General features: G+C 36.0%; 1 protein-coding gene across 1 annotated transcript in view; it reads left to right on the forward strand.

The window, feature by feature from the left end:
* Positions 1-19,815, forward strand: part of LANCL2 (LanC like glutathione S-transferase 2) — a 61,916-nt gene that overhangs the window by 16,310 nt on the left and 25,791 nt on the right. Inside the window, exons 2-4 of the mRNA XM_037493523.2 lie at positions 6,200-6,317; positions 17,822-18,029; positions 18,839-18,986. Of these exons, the coding sequence (XP_037349420.1) occupies positions 6,200-6,317; positions 17,822-18,029; positions 18,839-18,986 (474 nt within the window). The remainder of the gene's footprint in view (positions 1-6,199; positions 6,318-17,821; positions 18,030-18,838; positions 18,987-19,815) is intronic.

The raw sequence follows: 19,815 nt of genomic DNA on the forward strand, positions 1-19,815 counted from the left end.
CAGGGTTAAATAAAACTCTGGAGTTTTCACGGTACATATAATTGCAACTTAATTTCTAAAGTTTGCTTTTATATTCCAAATTCCAAATTTCAGTAAAATTTGCCCTCAAAGCCCTAGCCATGGAGAAACACAAAAATAGTCTCTCCTTTCCCACAAAGGCACTTTCATTTGGAAGGCATACCTTGTCTGTGCCTTATATCAGAGGTTCAAAATACACAAAAGCAGAAAATACCTTGTCAGATGGAAAGGAGAATAAGCAATTCCACAATTATAATTGAGTATGTTAACATTAATTATTGGCAATTGGTATACCAGCTTGATTTTTTTTTAATCAGCAAAGGGGCAAAAAATATCTGAACAATACTACAAAGTACATGTTTAAGAATATTACAGAATTTCTTTTGAGAAAAATTGCTAATAGTAAGAACACTTGTTTACCAAAAAAGAACAGAGGTATCACTCTGCCAGACTTCAAACATACTCTAAAGTTATTGTAGTCAAAACAGTATGGTACTGGAATAAAAATAGGCACATAGAACAATGAAATAGAATTGAGAGTCCAGAAATATACCCACACTTAAATGAACAGTTAATGTACAAAAACAGAGGAGCCAAGAATATACACTGGTGAAAGGAAAGTCTATTCAACAAATAGTGTTGGGAAACTGGAGAGCCATATAAAGAAAAAATGAAATTAGACCACTCTCTTACACTACACACAAAAATTAAAATGAATTAAAAGCATGGATATAAGACCCAAAACCATGAACTACATAGAATAAAACATAGGTAAAATACTTCGCAATATTATCTTCAATGATGTCTTTGGGGCCTTGACTCCAACAGCAAGGGAAACAAAAGTAAAAATAAACAGATAGGACTGTATAAAAATAAAATGTTTGTGCACAGTGAAAAAGCTATCATAAAAATGAAGACATCCTCCTAAGTGGGAGAAAATATTTGCAATTCATGATCTAAGAAGGGACTAATATCCAAAACCTACAAATAAGTCATACAACTCAACAGGGAACAAACATCCCAATCAAAAAATGGGCAGAGCTAAATTCCCACATCTCCAAAGAAGACATACAGGTAAGAAATACAAAAAACACAAATTTGAAGGGATATGTGCATACCTATGTTTATTGTAGCACTATTTATAGTAATCAAGGTTTGGAAACAACCTAAGTGGCCATGACAGATGAATGGATCCAGATGTGGTATACACAATGGCATACTGCTCATCTACAAAAACAACTAGATGAACTCTTGCTATATGTAACAACATGGATGCATCTGGAGAGAATTATGCTAAGCAAAATTAGTCAGAAGGAGAAAATAATAGGACGATTTCACTTATATATGAAATAGAAACAAAACAAAACAACAGACAAAACTAAACCAAAGCAAACCTTAGAAATCTGACAGTAGAGTTCAGACTACCAGAGACAGAGAGAAAGGGTGGGGTTGAGGAGCAAAATATGGAGGGAGCCCAGTGAACTATAGTGGAGGACTCTGGGTGCCTTGGTGGTGTGGTAACATATATCCGAAGAGGTATGTACCTCTGAGTCATATAGAGTGTTATAAGCCAGTGATGCCTCAATTTAGAAAAATACATATTTTTATTTATTTTTTTAAATAATAAATTTTATTTTTATATTCCCCCATACAATTGCAAACCCTCCATTCTGACCCCAATCCCTCCCCTCCAGCCCCCCCACCCCCCAAAAAGTGTCTCTGGTTCATAGTTTTTTGTTGATTTTGATTTTCACTTTCTTATAGTTATTCATTTTCCTGGTCCCTTATTTAAGTTTTCTAGATTCCTGCTATGAGTGAGACCATCCGGTATTTTTCTTTTTCTTTTTGGCTTATTTTGCTGAGCATGATCCCTTCCAGCGCCATCCATGTGCTGCAAATTGCATGTGTTTATCTTTTTTGAATGCTGAGTAATATTCCATGGTATGTATGTACCACATCTTCTTGATCCAGTCATCTATTTTTGGGCATTTGGGCTGTTTCCAAAGCTTACCTATTGTAAACAGTGCTGCTATAAACATAGGGGTGCAGGTGTTCTTTGGAATTGATGTTTCTGTGTCCTTTGGGTAAATATCTAGGAGTGGAATTGCTGGATCATATGGAAGCTCTATGTTTAGTAGGTCCAGAAATCTCCACACAGCTCTCCATAGTGGTTGGACCAGTTTGTACTCCCACCAACAGCGTAGAAGAGTTCCTTTTTCTCCACAACCTCGCCAACATTTGCTGTTGCTAGTTTTTTTAATATGTGCCATTCTCACTGGTGTAAGATGGTATCTCATGGTAGTTTTGATTTGCATTTCCCTGATTACACGTGATGTTGAACATTTTTTCATATGCCTGTTGGCCATTTGCATTTCCTCTTCAGAGAAGTTTCTTTTTAGCTCTTCTGCCCATTTTTGGACTGGATTATTTTCTTTGTTGTTGTTGAGTCTCATCAGCTCTTTGCAGATTTTTGTGATCAGTCCTTTATCATTAGTGTTGGGTACAAAAATGTTCTCCCAGTCGGTGGGGTTTCTCTTTGTTTTTGTTATTGTTTCTTTTGCTGTGCAGAAGCTCTTTAATTTGATGTAGTCCCAGCTGTTTATCTTTGCCTTCACTATCACTGCTTTGGGTGATGTGTCTGTAAAGATGTCTTTGATGTGCAAATCACGTAGTGTTTCGCCTATATTTCCTTCTATGTATTTTATGGTTTCAGGTCTTATGTCTAGTTCTTTAATCCATTTTGAGTTGATTTTTGGGTATGGTGTGAGGTAGTGGTCAAGCTTCATTCTTTTGCATGTAGCAACCCAGTTTTCCCAGCACCATTTATTGAACAAACTTTTTTTGCTCCAATGCATAGTCTTTGCTCCTTTGTCAAAGATTAGTTGACCATAAATCTGTGGGTTTATTTCTGGATTTTCTATTCGATTCCATTGGTCTGTATGTCTGTTCTTGTTCCAATACCATGCAGTTTTGATGATTATGGCTTTGTAGTATAGTTTGAAGTCTGGGAGTGTGATGCCTCCATTTCCTTCTTTTTTTTTCAGTAGAACTTTGGCTATTTGGGGTTTTTTGTGATTCCATATGAATTTCATCAATAATTGTTCTATTTCTTTGAAGAATGACATTGAAATTTTGATTGGAATAGCATTGAATCTGTATATTGCTTTTGGTAGGATAGCCATTTTAATAATGTTTATTCTTCCAATCCATGAGCAGAGGATGTCTTTCCATTTCTTGTGTCTTCTTCTATTTCTTTTAACAGTGTTTTATAGTTTTCTTTGTATAGGTCCTTTACCTCTTTTGTTAGATTTATTCCCAAATATTTGATTTTTTTTGTTTCAATACTAAAAGGGATGTTTTTTTTTTTATTTCTTCTTCTTCAGATTTATTGTTTGTGTATAGGAAGGCTACTGACTTTTGCGTGTTGATTTTGTATCCTGCCACTTTACTGAACTGATTGATGAGTTGAATAATTTTTTCTGTGGAGTTTTTAGGGTTCTCTATGTATATTATCATATCATCTGCAAATAGTGATAGTTTGACTTCTTCTTTTCCTATTTGGATTCCTTGGATGTCTTTCTCTTGTCTTATTGCTCTGGCTAGGACTTCCAGTATTATATTGAAAAGCAGTGGTGAGAGTGGACATCCTTGTCTTGTTCCAGATCTTAATGGCATTGCTTTCAGCTTTTCACCATTGAGAATGATACTGGCTGTTGGCTTGTCATAGATGGCCTTTATGATGTTGAGGTATGTTCCTTGTATCCCAAGAATTTCAAGGGCTTTCATCATGAATGGGTGTTGCACTTTGTCAAAAGCTTTCTCAGCATCTATTGATATTATCATATGGTTTTTATATTTCTTTTTGTTGATGTGTTGGATAACGTTGATTGATTTTCGGATGTTAAACCATCCTTGTGTCCCCTGAATGAATCCTACTTGGTCGTGGTGAATTATCTTATGGATACATGGTTGGATTCTGATAGCTAAAATTTTATTGAGGATTTTTGCATCAGTGTTCATTAGGGAGATTGGCCTGTAGTTTTCCTTTTTTGTGTTGTCCTTGTTCGGTTTTGGTATTAGTGTAATGTTGTCTTCATAGAACTTGTTTGGTATTGTCCCTTCCTTCTCAATTTTTTGGAAGAGTTTGTGAAGGATAGGCACTAATTCGTCTCTGAATCTTTGGTAGAATTCATTTGTAAATCCATCAGGTCCTGGGCTTTTGTTTTTGGGGAGGTTTTTGATTACCATTTCAATTTCGCTCATTGTAATTGGTCTGTTTAGGTGTTCTATTTCTTCTTTATCTAGCTTTGGGTGATTGTAGAGTGTAGGAATTTGTCCATCTCCTCTAGATTGTTGAATTTGTTTCCATATAACTGTTCATAGTAGTTACTGATTATTCTTTTGATTTCTGCTGTGTCTGTTGTGATTTCTCCTCTTTCATTTATGATCCTATTTATTTGTGCTTTCTCCCCTTTTTCCTTTGTGAGCCTGGCTAGGGGTTTGTCTATTTTATTGATTTTTTCCAAGAACCAGCTCTTGGTTTCATGATCTTTCGGATTGTTTTTTTAGTTTCAATTTCATTTATTTCTGCTTTGGTTTTTGTTATTTCTTTTCTTCTATTGGTTTTGGGGTTTTTTTTTGTTGTTCTTTTTCTAGATCTCTGAGCTTCGAGATTAGGTTGTTTCTTTGAGTTCTTTCTTGTTTTTTGATGTGAGCTTCTATTGCTATATATTTTCCTCTTATCACTGCTTTTGCTGCATCCCATACATTTAGGATATTGGTGTCCTCCTTGTCATTCAATTCAAAGAATTTTTTAATTTCTTCTTTGATCTCCTTGTTAGTCCAGTGGTCTTCCAGTAGTGTGGTTTTTAATCTCCATGAGGTAGGAGTGTTCCTTGCCTTCTTTTTATGGTTTATTTCTAGTTTGATGCCTTCATGGTCAGAAAAGATGGTTGGTATGATTTCAATCTTGGTGTATCTGCTGATGTTTGTCTTGTGCCCCAGTATGTGATCGATCCTGGAGAATGATCCATGTGCGCTTGAGAAAAATGTGTACTCCGTTTTTTTTGGGTTTAGTGTTCTATAGATGTCTGTTAAGCCCAAATGCTCTAGGTCCTTATTTAGAGCTTTAGTTTCTTTACTTATTTTTTGTCTTGTTGATCTATCCATTGTTGATAGTGGTGTGTTGAAGTCTCCCACTACGTATGTATTTTCTCTGATGTCTGTTTTCAGAGAGGACAACAGTTGTCTGATATATTTTGGTGCTCCTTCGTTTGGTGAATATATGTTAATGAGTGTTATTTCTTCTTGAAGTATTGTCCCCTTGATCATAATGTTGTGACCATTGGGGTCTCTTTTTATTTTTTTGAGTTTGAAGTCTGTTTTATCTGATATAAGTATAGCTGTTCCTGCTTTCTTTTTGGTCCATTCGCTTGTAGGATTGTTTTCCATCCTTTAACTTTGAGTCTATTTTTATCTTTTGTAGCTAACGTGTTTCCTGGAGACAGCCAAAGGTTGGGTTTTGTTTCTTAATCCAGGCTGCAACTCTGTGTCTTTTTATTGAGAGTTTAGTCAAAAATACATATTTTTTAATTCTTAGCAGCCTTGGAACTTAATATTTTTTTTCATTCTTTCTTAATCTGCTAGGCAAACCATAGTAATGTACATAATTTCATTTCATGAACTACTGTGATTGAATATTTTTTACTCTTGCTTGTCACTTAATTTTTTCTTCTATTTCTATAGTACATTGATATTTTTAGTTATACATCTGTGTTGTTATGGCCTTTTTAATGTATAATGTCATATTGTAAATATTTTTCTTTGTTAAATTTAAACCGTCTTACATTTTTTTAACTTACAAAGTGAAAATATATAATAAAATTCATCTTTTTTTTTCCCCATTTTAACCTTTTTTCCCCCTTTGGTGTTTGCAACTTATATTTTGTGATTCTAATTCTAACTTTTAGTCTGTCATTACTATTATCATTAAAAAACTAACTTTATAAGTACCAAGGTAGATTCCAACCAATGAACCATTGAAATGGGTTGGATAAAATAATTTATGTAAGTTATGTTCCAGCAACTTATGCTGTATGTGTGTTTTTGTGTGTAAGTGTGTATAAAATAACATTGTTCTATTTATATGCAGTTTAAATTTATTTCTACTTTTGGTCCTCAGATCATTCATAATTTCACAAGACAGATTCAGACCAAAATCAAAGATCTTCTACAGCAAATGGAAGAAGGACTGAAAACGGCTGATCCGCATGATTGCTCTGCTTACACTGGTTGGACAGGTGAGACTGTGGGTATAAGTAACTGATATGCTTTATGTTTGGATTAGGACATTATCAGACTTAACTCTGAAGATTTTTTCCCTTTCATTTTATTTTTTTAATATAATTTATTTATATATATTTTACACATCATCGTTCATTTTTGTGTGATGTTTGCTTTCTCCTCTCAGGTGTAGTCCCTATAGGATTCCCACCACCAATTCACTCGTGCACCATCGCCATAGTCCCTTGTGTGCTACCTGTTCCTTTTTTGTCTCTCTCCCTCCCTCTCTTGCAGAATGTCTCTGATTTATAGTTCCCTGTTAATTTGGGGGAGAGTTATTATTTTTCCCCCATCCCTTATTTGGTTCCACTATTTTCTTCCTATAAGTGAAACCATGCCATATTTTTCTTTTTCCTTCTGACTTATTTCACTGAGCATAATCCCTTCTAGCTCCACCCATGTTGCTGAAAATGACATGAGTTTATCTTTTTTGATTGCTGAACAGTATTGCATTGTGTATATATACCACATCTTCTTGATCCAGTCATCTATTTTTGGACATTTGGGTCGTTTCCATATCTTACCTATTATAAACAGTGCTGTAAAAAAATGTAGGAAAAGATAAACAGCTGGGATTACATCAAACTAAAAAGCTTCTGTACAGCAAAAGAGATACTAACCAAAACATAGAGATACCGTACTGATTGGGAGAAAATCTTTGCACTCCATACAACTGATAGGGACTAATCACAAAGATCTCCAAAAAACTCACATGACTCAACAAATACAAAGTAAACAATCCAGTCAAAAAGTGGACAGAAGAGCAAAAAAAAAAAAAAAAAAAAAAACTTCTCCAAAGATGAAATGCAAATGGCCAACAAGTATATGAAACAATGTTCAGTGTTCCTTATATCAGAGAAATGCAAATCAAAACCACAATGAGAATGGTACATATTAAAAAAACTAGGAACTGCAAATGTTGGCGAGGATGTGGATAAAAAGGAACTCTCCTGCACTGCTGGTGGAATGCAAACTGGTCCATCCACTATGGAAAGCTGTGTAGAGGTTCCTCAAACCACTAAAATGGAGCTACCATATTACCCATAAATTCCACTCCTAGGACTCTACCCAAATGATACAATTATTTAATTCAAAAGGATACCTGCACCCCTATGTTTATTCTCTTTCATTTTAATTGCAATCCTGACCTGTCCTCGTTGATGAGATGTTTTAGAATTTTATTTCTAAAGAAATACTTTCTGGGCCTCCTTGGTGGCACAAGAGGTTAAGCACAGCACTGTGAAGCTATCTACAGCCTTTGCAGCATAAGTTTGATCCCAAGCCACCAGACCACTCCTGTCTCGCCTACATCTCCCATCAGCAGTGTACTTCTGTCAGTCTGCCTATTCTGCTCCCCACCCTGTCTCTGGTGAATCCTCTCACCGCCCTGTACCTCTGGCCTATACCCCAGTTCTTGTATGCATAAATAAATAAATATTTTAAAAAAAGAAATATTTTCTGCCTGAAGTTGAACTTCAAAATGCAGTATGTTGAGAAGGCTCCCGGAGGAGCCAGAGGTGAGCTGGGAAGTTCACCCACACCAGGCCCCTTCTGGCCTGCAGTCCGAGCCCAGAGAGGAAGCAGGAACCCACCGCCAGGGCAGATCGGGTGTGCAGGGAGTGCATCCTGCATCGCCTTTTTAGAACAGGGACCTTTCTTCAGTAAAGCCTGCTTGAAAATGGCAGATGACTCCTGCAGGAGCCAGAGGTGAGCTGGGAAGTTCGCCCAAGATGCCGGCCAGTACCAGCAATACAGTGTCCCAATGCATATGGCAAATTAGAAAACAGACAGTAGGGAGTAGAAAAACCACACGCAACCCAGCAACTCCTCAGGAAAAAAGCACACCACCAAAAGAAAACCAACACCCAGATTGCAACAACAGTAACTGGGAAGAACTTCTGAGCCTTACAGAAAGAGAATTTAAAAATGCCATGATTAAAAAAACTGACAAAAGTCATAAAGGAGGCCTCCCCGGTGGCGCAGCGGTTGAGCGCTGGGTTGCGAAGCTGCCCGCAGCCTTTGCAGTGCCGGTTCGATCCCTGGCTGCTCCCCGGCCACAGGAGGAGGGTCCCACATGGCGCGCAGACCTCTCCTGCCGCCCGCTGCTCCCCTCAGCAGTGTACTTCGGTCCTTCTGCCTTCTTTGCTCCCCGCTCTGGCTCTGGTGAATTCTCTCACCCTCCCGCACTTCTGACTGTTCCCAGTGCTTGTATAAATAAATAAATAAATAAATGAAAATAAATCTTTAAAAAAAAAAAGTCATAAAGGAAAACAATGATAAGGGAAAAGTAATCAACGATCAGAAGAATGAAATTGAATCCCTAAAGAGGGAAGTAAAAGAAATGCAGGAGATCAGAGAATTAATGGAGGTGCTAAAGAACTCTTGGAAAGGCAATAAAAGCAAAATAGATGAAATGGAAGAACGAATAAGTACTCTTGAAGACACAGAAATAAAAAGAACCAAAACAGAAAAGGAAAGAGAAGTACGAAGGAAAAAGAATGAAGAAAGACTTCAGGAACTATCTGACTCCATGAGGAAAGGAAATATAAGAGTTATAGGAATCCCAGGAGGAGAGGAGAGGCATGTAGGAACAGAGAAAATATTCAAGGAGATAATTGAAGAGAAATTCCCAAACGTGAAGAAGGAGCTGAAAATTGATATACAAGAAGCAAGAAGAACACCAAACTTCCACGACGAAAGGAAAAATACAGCAAGACACATAATATTAAAGCTCCCAAGAATCCAGGACAAGGAAAAAATAATGAAGCTGACAAGAGGGAAGAAACAGATAACATTCAAAGGAAAACCAATCAGGCTGACATCAGACTTCTCCGAAGAAACACTACGGGCAAGAAGAGAGTGGAGGGACATAATCAACAGACTCCAAGAAAACAGATGCCAACCAAGAATACTCTATCCCACAAAGCTCTTCTTCCTCTATGAAGTAAGAATAAGGACCTTTCCAGACAAACAGAAACTCTGGAATTTCATTACGACTAAACCCCCACTCCAAAAAATACTACAGGGGTCCTAAAACCAGAACCCCAGAGGGACGAATAAAAACAAAAGAAGGCCAAAAAAAAAGAGTTATTAAAAGAATAAATAAATAAAATCAAAGGAAAGACAAACACAATGGCAAATACAGATGCTAACATATCAATATTAACTCTAAATGTAAATGGACTAAACTCTTTAATAAAAAGACACAGAGTCGCAGGCTGAATTAAGAAACAAAAACCAACCTTTTGCTGTCTCCAGGAAACACATTTTGCTACAAAAGATAGAAATAGACTCAAAGTTAAAGGATGGAAAACAATCCTACAAGCAAATGGACCAAAAAAGAAAGCAGGAACAGCATACTTATATCAGGTAAAATAGATTTCAAACTCAAAAAGGTAAAAAGCGACCCCAACGATCACTACATTATGATCAAGTGGACAATACTTCAAGAAGAAATAACACTCATTAACATATATTCACCAAACGAAGGAGCACCGAAATATATCAGACAACTATTGTCATCTCTGAAAACAGACATCAGAGAAAACACATACATGTTTTCAACACACCACTATCAACAATGGATAGATCAACGACACAAAAAGTAAGTAAAGACAGGAACAAGGCAAGGATGTCCAGCCTCACCACTGCTTTTCAATATAATTCTGCAAGTCCTAGCCAGAGCAATAAGACAAGAGAGACATAAAAGGAATCCAAATAGCAAAAGAAGAAGTCAAACTATCACTATTTGCAGATGATATGATAATATACATAGAGAACCCCAAAAACTCCACTGAAAAAGTAATTCAACTCATCAATCAGTTCAGTAAAATGTGGCAGGATACAAAATCAACACGCAAAAGTCAGTAGCCTTCCTATACACAAACAATAAATCTGAAGAAGAAGAAATCAAAAAATCCATCCCTTTTATTATCGAAACAAAAAAATCAAAAACTTGGGAATAAATCTAACAAAAGAGGTAAAGGACCTATATAAAGAAAACTATAAAACACTGTTAATAAAATAGAAGAAGATGCAAAGAAATAGAAAGACATCCCCTGCTCATGGATTGGAATAATAAACATTAAAATGGCCATCCTACCAAAAGCAATATACAGATTCAATGCTATTCCAATCAAAATTTCAATGTCATTCTTCAAAGAAATAGAACAATTATTGATGAAATTCATATGGAATCACCAAAAAATCCCGAATAGCTAAAGCTCTCCTGAAAAAAAAAAAGAAGGGAATGGAGGCATCACACTCCCAGACTTCAAACCATACTACAAAGCCATAATCATCAAAACTGCATGGTATTGGAACAAGAACAGACATACAGATCAATGGAATCGAATAGAAAATCCAGAAATAAACCCACAGATATATGGTCAACTAATCTTTGACAAAGGAGCAAAGACTATGCATTGGAGCAAAAAAAGTTTGTTCAATAAATGGTGCTGGGAAAACTGGGTTGCTACATGCAAAAGAATGAAGCTTGACCACTACCTCACACCATACACAAAAATCAACTCAAAATGGATTAAAGAACTAGACATAAGATCTGAAACCATAAAATACATAGAAGGAATTATAGGCGAAACACTATGTGATATGCACATCAAAGACATCTTTACAGACACATCACCCAAAGCAGGGATAGTGAAGGTAAAGATAAACAGCTGGGACTACATCAAATTAAAGAGCTTCTTCACAGCAAAAGAGACAATAACCAGAACAAAGAGAAACCCCACCGACTGGGAGAACATTTTTGCACATAACACTAATGATAAAGGACTGATCACAAAAATCTGCAAAGAGATGATGAGACTCAACAACAACAAAGAAAATAACGCTGTCAAACAATGGGCAGAAGAGCAAAAAAGAAACTTCTCTGAAGAGGAAATGCAAATGGCCAACAGGCAGATGAAAAAATGTTCAACATCACTTGTAATCAGGAAATGCAAATCAAAACTACCATGAGATACCATCTTACACCAGTGAGAATGGCACATATTAAAAAAACTAGCAACAACAAATGTTGGCTAGGATGTGGAGAAAAAGGAACTCTCCTGCACTGTTGGTGGGAGTGCAAACTGGTCCAACTATGGAGAGCTGTGTGGAGATTTCTTGACCTACTAAACATAGAGCTTCCATATGATCCAGCAATTCCACTCCTAGGTATTTGCCCTAACGACACAGAAACATCAAGTCCAAAGAGCACCTGCACCCCTATGTTTATAGCAGCACTGTTTACAATAGCTAAGCTTTGGAAACAACCCAAATGCCCAAAAATAGATGACTGGATCAAGAAGATGTGGTACATATACACCATGGAATATTACTCAGCATTCAAAAAAGATAAACACACGTAATTTGCAGCAACATGGATGGAGCTGGAAGGGATCATGCTCAGTGAAATAAGCCAGAAAGAAAAAGAAAAATACCGTATGGTCTCACTCATAGCAGGAATCTAGAAAACTTAAATAAGGGACCAAAAAAGAATAACTGTAAGAATGTAAAAATCAAAATCAACAAACAACTTTGAACCAGAGACACACAATGGGGGGTGGGAGGCGGGAAAGGGAGGGATTGGGGTCAAAATAAGGGGGTCGCAATTGTATGGGGAATATAAAAATAAAATTTATAATAAAAAATTAAAAATATAAAGCAGTATGTTAAATTTTTTTACTTGACCTAATATATAGCTGTTTATTATCATGTGTAATAAAAGTTAACTTTAGCAGCTCTCTTGCCTGCCTGTGACTATGCAGGTGTTTTGATTTTTTTTTTTTTCCTTTCACAAACATGTACCCTTTGCAAAGCAGCAGTGGCAACTCTCTTGCCCACCTGAGACTATTCAAGTGCCTTTCCTTTTCTTCTTTTCCCCTAAACCTGTCCTTTTGAAATGTGGGAGGTAAAAAAAAAAAAGCAAATTTCCCTTAGAGTCATTTTGCTTCTTTGGTTTTTGTTGATTAGTTCTCTCTGACAGTTGTAGTTGTATGACCAGTTCTGGTCCATTTCACAGCATCTATTTGAGCTACTTCTTATGCTCATTTGACTCATTTGTACATATAAAGATTTATTGATATTTTGATGTTTATAATTAAATAAGCAACCAATAATATATTTCATGTCAAGACACAAAATTTCAAAGTTAGTTTGCCTTAAATAATCTTTACATTTTTATTACTTCACCATGCAACAAGAACACTATTATAGCTATTCAGGGACTCTTAAGGAAATAGAAAACAGACCTTGTTGTCAGTAATTAGACTGCAGTAAGATTATTGCCAGTGGTGACTTACATAGAAATTTATAGCCTTGCTAAATTTTTACAGTTTAATGAATGAACATCATAGACACCAGGACATGTGTGATATATAAACTATGAACTGATATCTGGTTTACAGTGCACAGCTAAATATGATGTTCCTGAGAATTTTGTATTTACGTTTATTTCTGTGTTGCTTATTCATTATTTTCCTAAGTATAGTGTTTGCATAGTGATATTAGAATTAAATTTTTAAACTTAAAAACCCAGGCAGATATGGGGCTAGTTCACTTACAGGATCAAAGAAATTTATCCTAAATATAAACTTAGATAATTATGGCTAACCTGTAGTAAAATACAAATAATGATATTTTGAAAGGCAAAATTACATAGCATTAACAGGTAACACAAGTTTCCCTCTAAGAAGTCCTTTACTTAATAACATTTCTTCTTCATATTGAAAAGGGCTTTAACTCCATGATTATTAGGTCCCAAATTGGCTTTACATAAGAATCATAATGAACAAAGATACTCAGCCTCCTCTCCAGAAGGACTTCATCAGGAATTCTGGGGTCAGATTCCAGAAACAGTTACTTCTTAAAAATCCACATTCGTTGCCATCCTTTAGAGTCACTTGATAGAACCGTCAAGTGGTTTGAATGGCTTAACTGGGGTTCAGGTAGTAATACAGAATCCATTTAGGCCCATGCCTCCCTATTTCTTCTCCTAAAAGTATACAATAGCAGCTCTCCTGATAGATAGTTTAGGCATTCATAACTCATCCCTTTAGGAGAAGCATAAGAAAGAGAAAACAGTAATGGTGGATGAGAAAGAAACATCATCCAGGTGATATGGAGAGCCACCATATGGTATCAGGTGAGGAAAGCCAGTGAACCCAGGAATGGCAGCATCTATCCTGCCCCACCTTCTCCCAAGTCAACAAATAATGATTCCCAGAAGAGTGGACCTTAATAGGGTCCCTGAATAGGGACTAAAAACAAAGAAGACTAGGAAGGCAGAGAAGACAGGTGTGAAGAATATACAGGGAACAGATATTACAGACTTGTTAAAAAATAAAAATACTCTTTTAAAAAAGAAGAATTAACTTATAAGACAGAAGGTCCATCCCTGGTGGCACTGGCTAGTGGTAAAGGGAAGCAGGGAAATAGCAATAATAAAAGCCCTCTCCAAAACCAGAAAGAATTTGAAAATAAGAAGAAATACGGGCACCCAAAGTCACCCTATATTAAGTAAATTGTTCAACATTTAGCTAGAAGAAGATGCCCTGAGATTAAAGACACTGAGAAAAGCAGTCTGACCCTTTTCTTCTAAAAGAAAATTAACTAATTCAAATTAAAGGGAAAAACTCAATTTTATGCGTAATATCAGGGGTGAAAGAATCAAGATATTCAGTAGAGGAAAAAAAAAGCACACCAAGAAAATACTGCTACAATGTGGAGAAATACTAAAGAACTTTTAACATTAATTTTGTAAATTAAGCAGTAAGTTAACAAAACAGAAGTAAAGGAATTAGGAGAGATGACAATAAGATGACATGAAACAAGAATTGACAGAAAAAAAAAAGAAATTGGAGGAAAAGAAAAAATCATTTTAGAAGTGAAGACCAAATCACAGGAAGCTAAACAACACCCAAAAAAGCACAGCAATAACATAAAAAAATAATGAGTTGAAGAGACACTTCCCATCCAGTCTGATATATAAGGAGCTTTAAACACTACCATTCCATGCTAACAACAAGTAAAAAGCAGTGAACAAATTGAAAAATGAAAACTCTTCTTAGATCTGTCAGAGAAATGGTTCACAGGGCAAATGGCTATATCAAAAATTGGAGAGATAAGCAGGAAGATTCAGAAAAGTACAATTTATTGGAGGAAAGTCCCAGGAGAAGTAAAATCCACAGGAACCAGTGTGGGAATAAGAAATTTAACTATAATTGATGGATTGTTGGAGGCTCATTGTACACAAATCTGAGCTTTAAATACTCCAGAGAGACCTAGGCATAGAAGGGCTGTCACACTTTTTGAGGTTTACCTCCAGGAGTTCTACAAGGGCTTCATTGTGAATGCTGGAGAAAATGCTCTCATGCTTCCAGGAAGGGGATGGGAAAGGGAACCATTTTAAAATATGCCCAGTAGCATGAAACTAGAAATAAGTAATAATAGGGAAACTGAAAAATTCATAAATATGTAAAGACTAAACCAGAAGCTCTTGAACAAGCAAAGTTCAATGAAGCAATCAAAAGGAAAATTGAAAAAAATATCTTGAAACTATTGAAAATAAAAACAATATGCTAAAACTCATGGACTTCAGCAAGATAAAAAACAGTTCTAAAAGGAAAAATATATGGTGATAAATATCTACAGTAAGAGAAAAGAGAGATCTCATCAAGAACTTCACTTCACAGCTCAAGGAACTAGGAAAACAAGAACAAACAGAGCCCAAAGATAATAGAAGGAATGAGATAATTAAGATCAGAACAAAAGTAAATGGAGACCAGAAAAAACAGTGGGAAAGATCAACAAAAAAAAAAGATGTTTGAATAGATTAGTTGAGGAAACATGGCAAGACTCATATCTGAAAGAGGATACATTACAACTGATACCACAGAAATTATGAAGAATCATAAGAGACCAGTCATCAAATTGGACAATCTAGAAGAAATGAATCATTTCTTAGATAGCCTACCAAAACTGAGCCATGAAGAAATAGATAAGATAATCTCAATAGACCATTAATGAGTAAGGAGATTGAATTAGTAATCAAAATCCTCCCAACAAATAAAAGCCTGATGACCTTACTTGGTGAATTCTGTTAGATATTTAAAGAAGAATTAATACCGATCTCTTTCAAACGCTCCTAAAAAATTGAAGTTGAGAGAATACTTCCAAACTCATTTTTTGAACCCAGCATTACTCTAATCCCAATGCCAAAGACAGTATCAGAAAAAAAAAAAAATTATAGGACAACATCCCTCGTGAGTATAGATGCAGAAATCCTCAACCAAATATTGTCAAAACTAATTCAGCAGTACATTTAAAGGATTATACACCATGATCAAGTGGAATTTATCCCTAGGATGCAAATATGGGGGGGGTGTTCTTTTAAAAAGTCAAACTCATAGAAACAGAGCAGTATAGTGATTATCAGGGCTGGAGGGGAGAGGGAGAATGGGAAGGTGCTGTTGAAAGGGTACAAACCTCCAGTTGTAAGAAATACAAGTTCTATAGCTCTGATATACAATATGGTGACTCTTAATGATGCTACATTGTATAGAGAGTAGATTTTTTTATTGTTATTGAAGTGCCATTATTTTTCATCCTTGCTAGTGTTTTAACTGTATAGGCTTTCCCCCCCACCCCACACACCCTAGCCCTCCCACCACAGAAGCATCCATAGTCCTCCACCATAGTCCAATGTGTTCTCCCCTCAACCCCTTTTCACCCCATTCCCTTGCCCTTCTGAAAGCCTAAGATCAATGGTCAGTTTTCAAGGTTTGGTTTTAAAGTTTGTCCTTGACCCTTTGTTTGTTTTTTTTTTTTTTTTCCTATATTCTGCATGCAAGTGACACCATCTGCTATTTATCATTTTCCTTCTGACTTATTCACTTAGAATAAGCCCTTCTAGCTCCATCCATGTTGCTGGAAATGACATGAGTTTATCTTTTTTGATTGCTGAGTAGATTTTAATTGTTCTTACCACACACAAAAAAAAGATTACTATGTGAGTTGATAAATGTTAATTAGCTTGATTGTGGTAATGTTTTCGCAGTATCTAAATACATCAAATTATACTGTACAATTTAAATATGTATAATTTGTCAGCTGTATGTTGTAAAACTGGGGAAAAGCAAACAAAACTAATAAAAAAGCAGCAAATAAAAAGAAAGAAAATCTTAATGCTACTTCTGAACTGTTGCAGAAAACAGGAAAATAAGGAATATTTCCCATTATTTATGAGACATGGATAATACTGTTATTCAAAACCAATGAAGCTGTACCAAAATAATACCCCAACTCAGTGTCATTAATTATTTATTTTGATAGTTATAATGCTGTTTTGATTTTGTAGGAAAAGCTTAATGTATTTTGCATTTTCATACTGAAGTGTTTAAGAGCAAAATGTCATTTTTTTAAAGTACTTTACATGTTGTCATTTACTTTAAACTACTTTAGTATTGGAAATATGGATAAAGATAAAGATATATAAAGGTGTATTTGAAAGGTAAGTGGAATACCCTAAATAGGGAAATTAAAGGAAGATGCAGTTACCTAATTAGAGAACTTCAAAAAATGAAGAATAGAAAAAGTGAGAGTAGGATTTTTTTTTTAAAGATTTATTTATTTATACAAGCACTGGGTACAGTCAGAAGCACGGGAGGGTGAGAGAATTCACCAGCGCCAGAGCGGGGAACAGAACAGGCAGACCGACGAAATGCACTGCTGAGGGAAGCAGTGGGCATGGCAGGAGAGGTCTGCCGCGCCCAGCGCTCAACCGCTGTACCACCAGGGGAGGCCCCAAGTGAGAGTAGGATTTTAGACAAAGATCAGGATATTAGGTTCAGAAGGGACCTCTGGTTCACTTCAGTGTCAGGTCTGTGCTATATAGTAGGAAGATTGTGTAGGTGATAAGCTATATCTTCTCTATTACCCTAACTGCACAGCATGGCTTTTCCATAAATATTGAGTTGATTCACCGATTAGTTTGTCATTTGGATGGGTTGGTCAAAGAAAATTGAAAAGTCATGAGAAAGAAAAGGGCATAAAATCTAGAAAAATCATTTAATATGGGATAAGATAGGAAGAAATGATAATATGTAAGTAAAAAGAAAAACACCCAGGTTAACTTAAAATAAGAAGAGTGAATAAAAACTTTACATGAATTTTAAAAGTGGGAAGTGGCTTATCTTCCCTCATCTAAGGATTGAATCATTGTCAAAACAGTTAGCAACACAATATATTTAAACTTGTGGGTTTTTTACCCTAAGTTCTTTTTTTAGAAATTTTTTGTTCAGAAATGCATAATATATAATTTGTTTGATGTTTCCCTTTCAGAAACAGGGTTTATGTAAAGAAGGTTTTTCATGCAATCAAAATAATATCCTGAAAGTAAAATAATGTCCTGAAATAAAATGGTAGTAATATTTTTCTTTTGGGGTGGGGATTATTCCAGGCATAGCCCTTTTGTACCTACAATTATACCGGGTCACGTGTGACCAGACCTACCTTCTCCGATCCTTGGATTACGTAAAGCGAACACTTCGGAATCTGAGTGGCCGCAGGGTCACCTTCCTCTGTGGCGATGCTGGGCCCCTTGCCGTCGCAGCTGTGGTGTATCATAAACTCAAAAGTGACTGTGAGTCCCAGGAATGCATTACAAAGTGAGTTTTTAGAACTGGAAATATTTTCTCCAAATTCTCAGTTGAAAGAATTGCTATAGAAAGATTCAAAAAGGAAATTTATTTTTTATTAATTATCCATTGTTTGTAAACGGATCTCTCCAATAAGTGAAGAGGTTTGTTTATTAATATTAAGCATAATAGTGGGACCGTATCTCCCACTATGTCCAATCATGTGTTTGCTTTAATTGGGGGAAATGTGTTTCTTTGAGTTACCTTAATTTTTCCTAAGTAATTTTTGGTTGTCTTCCTGCATGAAAATTTACTTAAATGTTTTAAGTCCACCACAATAACTAAGTTACCTGTAGGTTCAATCTCTGAATAACTGATTAGAGACGCTTACTACAGAACAACTAGGAAGTATAAAATTTTTTTGCACCCATTGGTTTATGGTCTTGCTTGATAAAGACAGGGATTTGGTAGAATACCAGGCACAGACAGGTCAGGTTCCTTAATGTTTTTGGAAAGATGGAATAACGCAACTTAATTCCCCAACATTGGCTACATTTTAACATCATTTTTCTGTGACCTTTAAATCAGTTTCTCTTAATTCTGGATTTCAAAATGAGTATTTACTCAAAATAGTTTAGAATAGATATGAAGTTAGAAAGTTTAAAAAGAAAGAAGTTTCATTATTTTTTTGACATCTGCGATATATTAGTGAAGTTTTTTGTTACTGGTTTTAAGTTAAAAATAAATAATAGATAATTCCTAAAATGAAAGGTTGCACTTACTGTTCCAGGAAGAGGTATTTCAGACATTCTCTAAACAGCATTTTTCTTATTGGGTAGACTTTTACAGCTCCAGAGAACCATTGTCTGCCGAGATTCAGACCTTCCTGATGAGCTGCTGTACGGCCGGGCAGGCTATCTGTATGCCTTACTTTACCTGAACACGGAGATAGGTCCAGGCACCGTGAGTGAGTCAGCTATTAAAGAGGTACTGTGGACTTATCCACAGCTCTGGGCACCTCTCATCTCTGTACCTGAACCTGTCTGTTAGCACTGAATTCTGCTAGTAGTTGAACTCTGCTTCTGGTTGGAGTAATTTCTTTAAACATCTTATGAAATTATACATCGTACCTATCTTCTTTTCTAGGAATGTTTTTTAAAAATTTGGTCTTCTCTTAGGTCTGTATTAACTGTTTTTACTAGAACCAAACACAAACAGTATCAAAAAGATAAAATTTTATTTCCTTCCGTGAGCTGCCTGAGCTAGTTGGCAATCCAGGTGAGCATGTCTAGGGACCGGGTTCTTCTAACTTCTACCACATCCATATCTGTACCACCAAAGCTAGTTGAGCACCAAGTTTGGGGGACAGGTAATGACATGGAGAATGAGCAGGTTTCTTTTTAAAATCAAGGCCTTGAAGTTGCCCATCTCAGTTCTGCTCATCCTGTTACTAGAATTTACTCAAATGACTGTGTCCAGTTATCTGTAGCTGGAGCACTGTTACCAAAAGTACAGGGGAGAACAGATATGAGGAAAGGTTTTTGCTACATGGTCATTCCAGCAGTGATATTTTTATTTTGACCTAATTAAAACCCTGCACTTCACAACAGACCTCATTTTACTAGACTTCATAAATATATCCAATTCCTCCTGCTTTTCTTGGAAGATGTACTTGCTAGTCTTTTAGGTAAACCATTGCAATTACAAAGAAACGAAGAAATCCAGGGCAATTTTTATAGGCTACCAGTATCTAGATACCAGTAAACTGTTCATGCAAAGAATTTTTTTATTTCTTGGCTCAAATTCTTTTTTTTTA

The sequence above is a fragment of the Talpa occidentalis genome, unplaced genomic scaffold (assembly GCF_014898055.3).
Source record: "Talpa occidentalis isolate TD23 unplaced genomic scaffold, MPIMG_talOcc4v2.1 talOcc4.10, whole genome shotgun sequence".
NCBI lineage: Eukaryota > Metazoa > Chordata > Mammalia > Eulipotyphla > Talpidae > Talpa > Talpa occidentalis.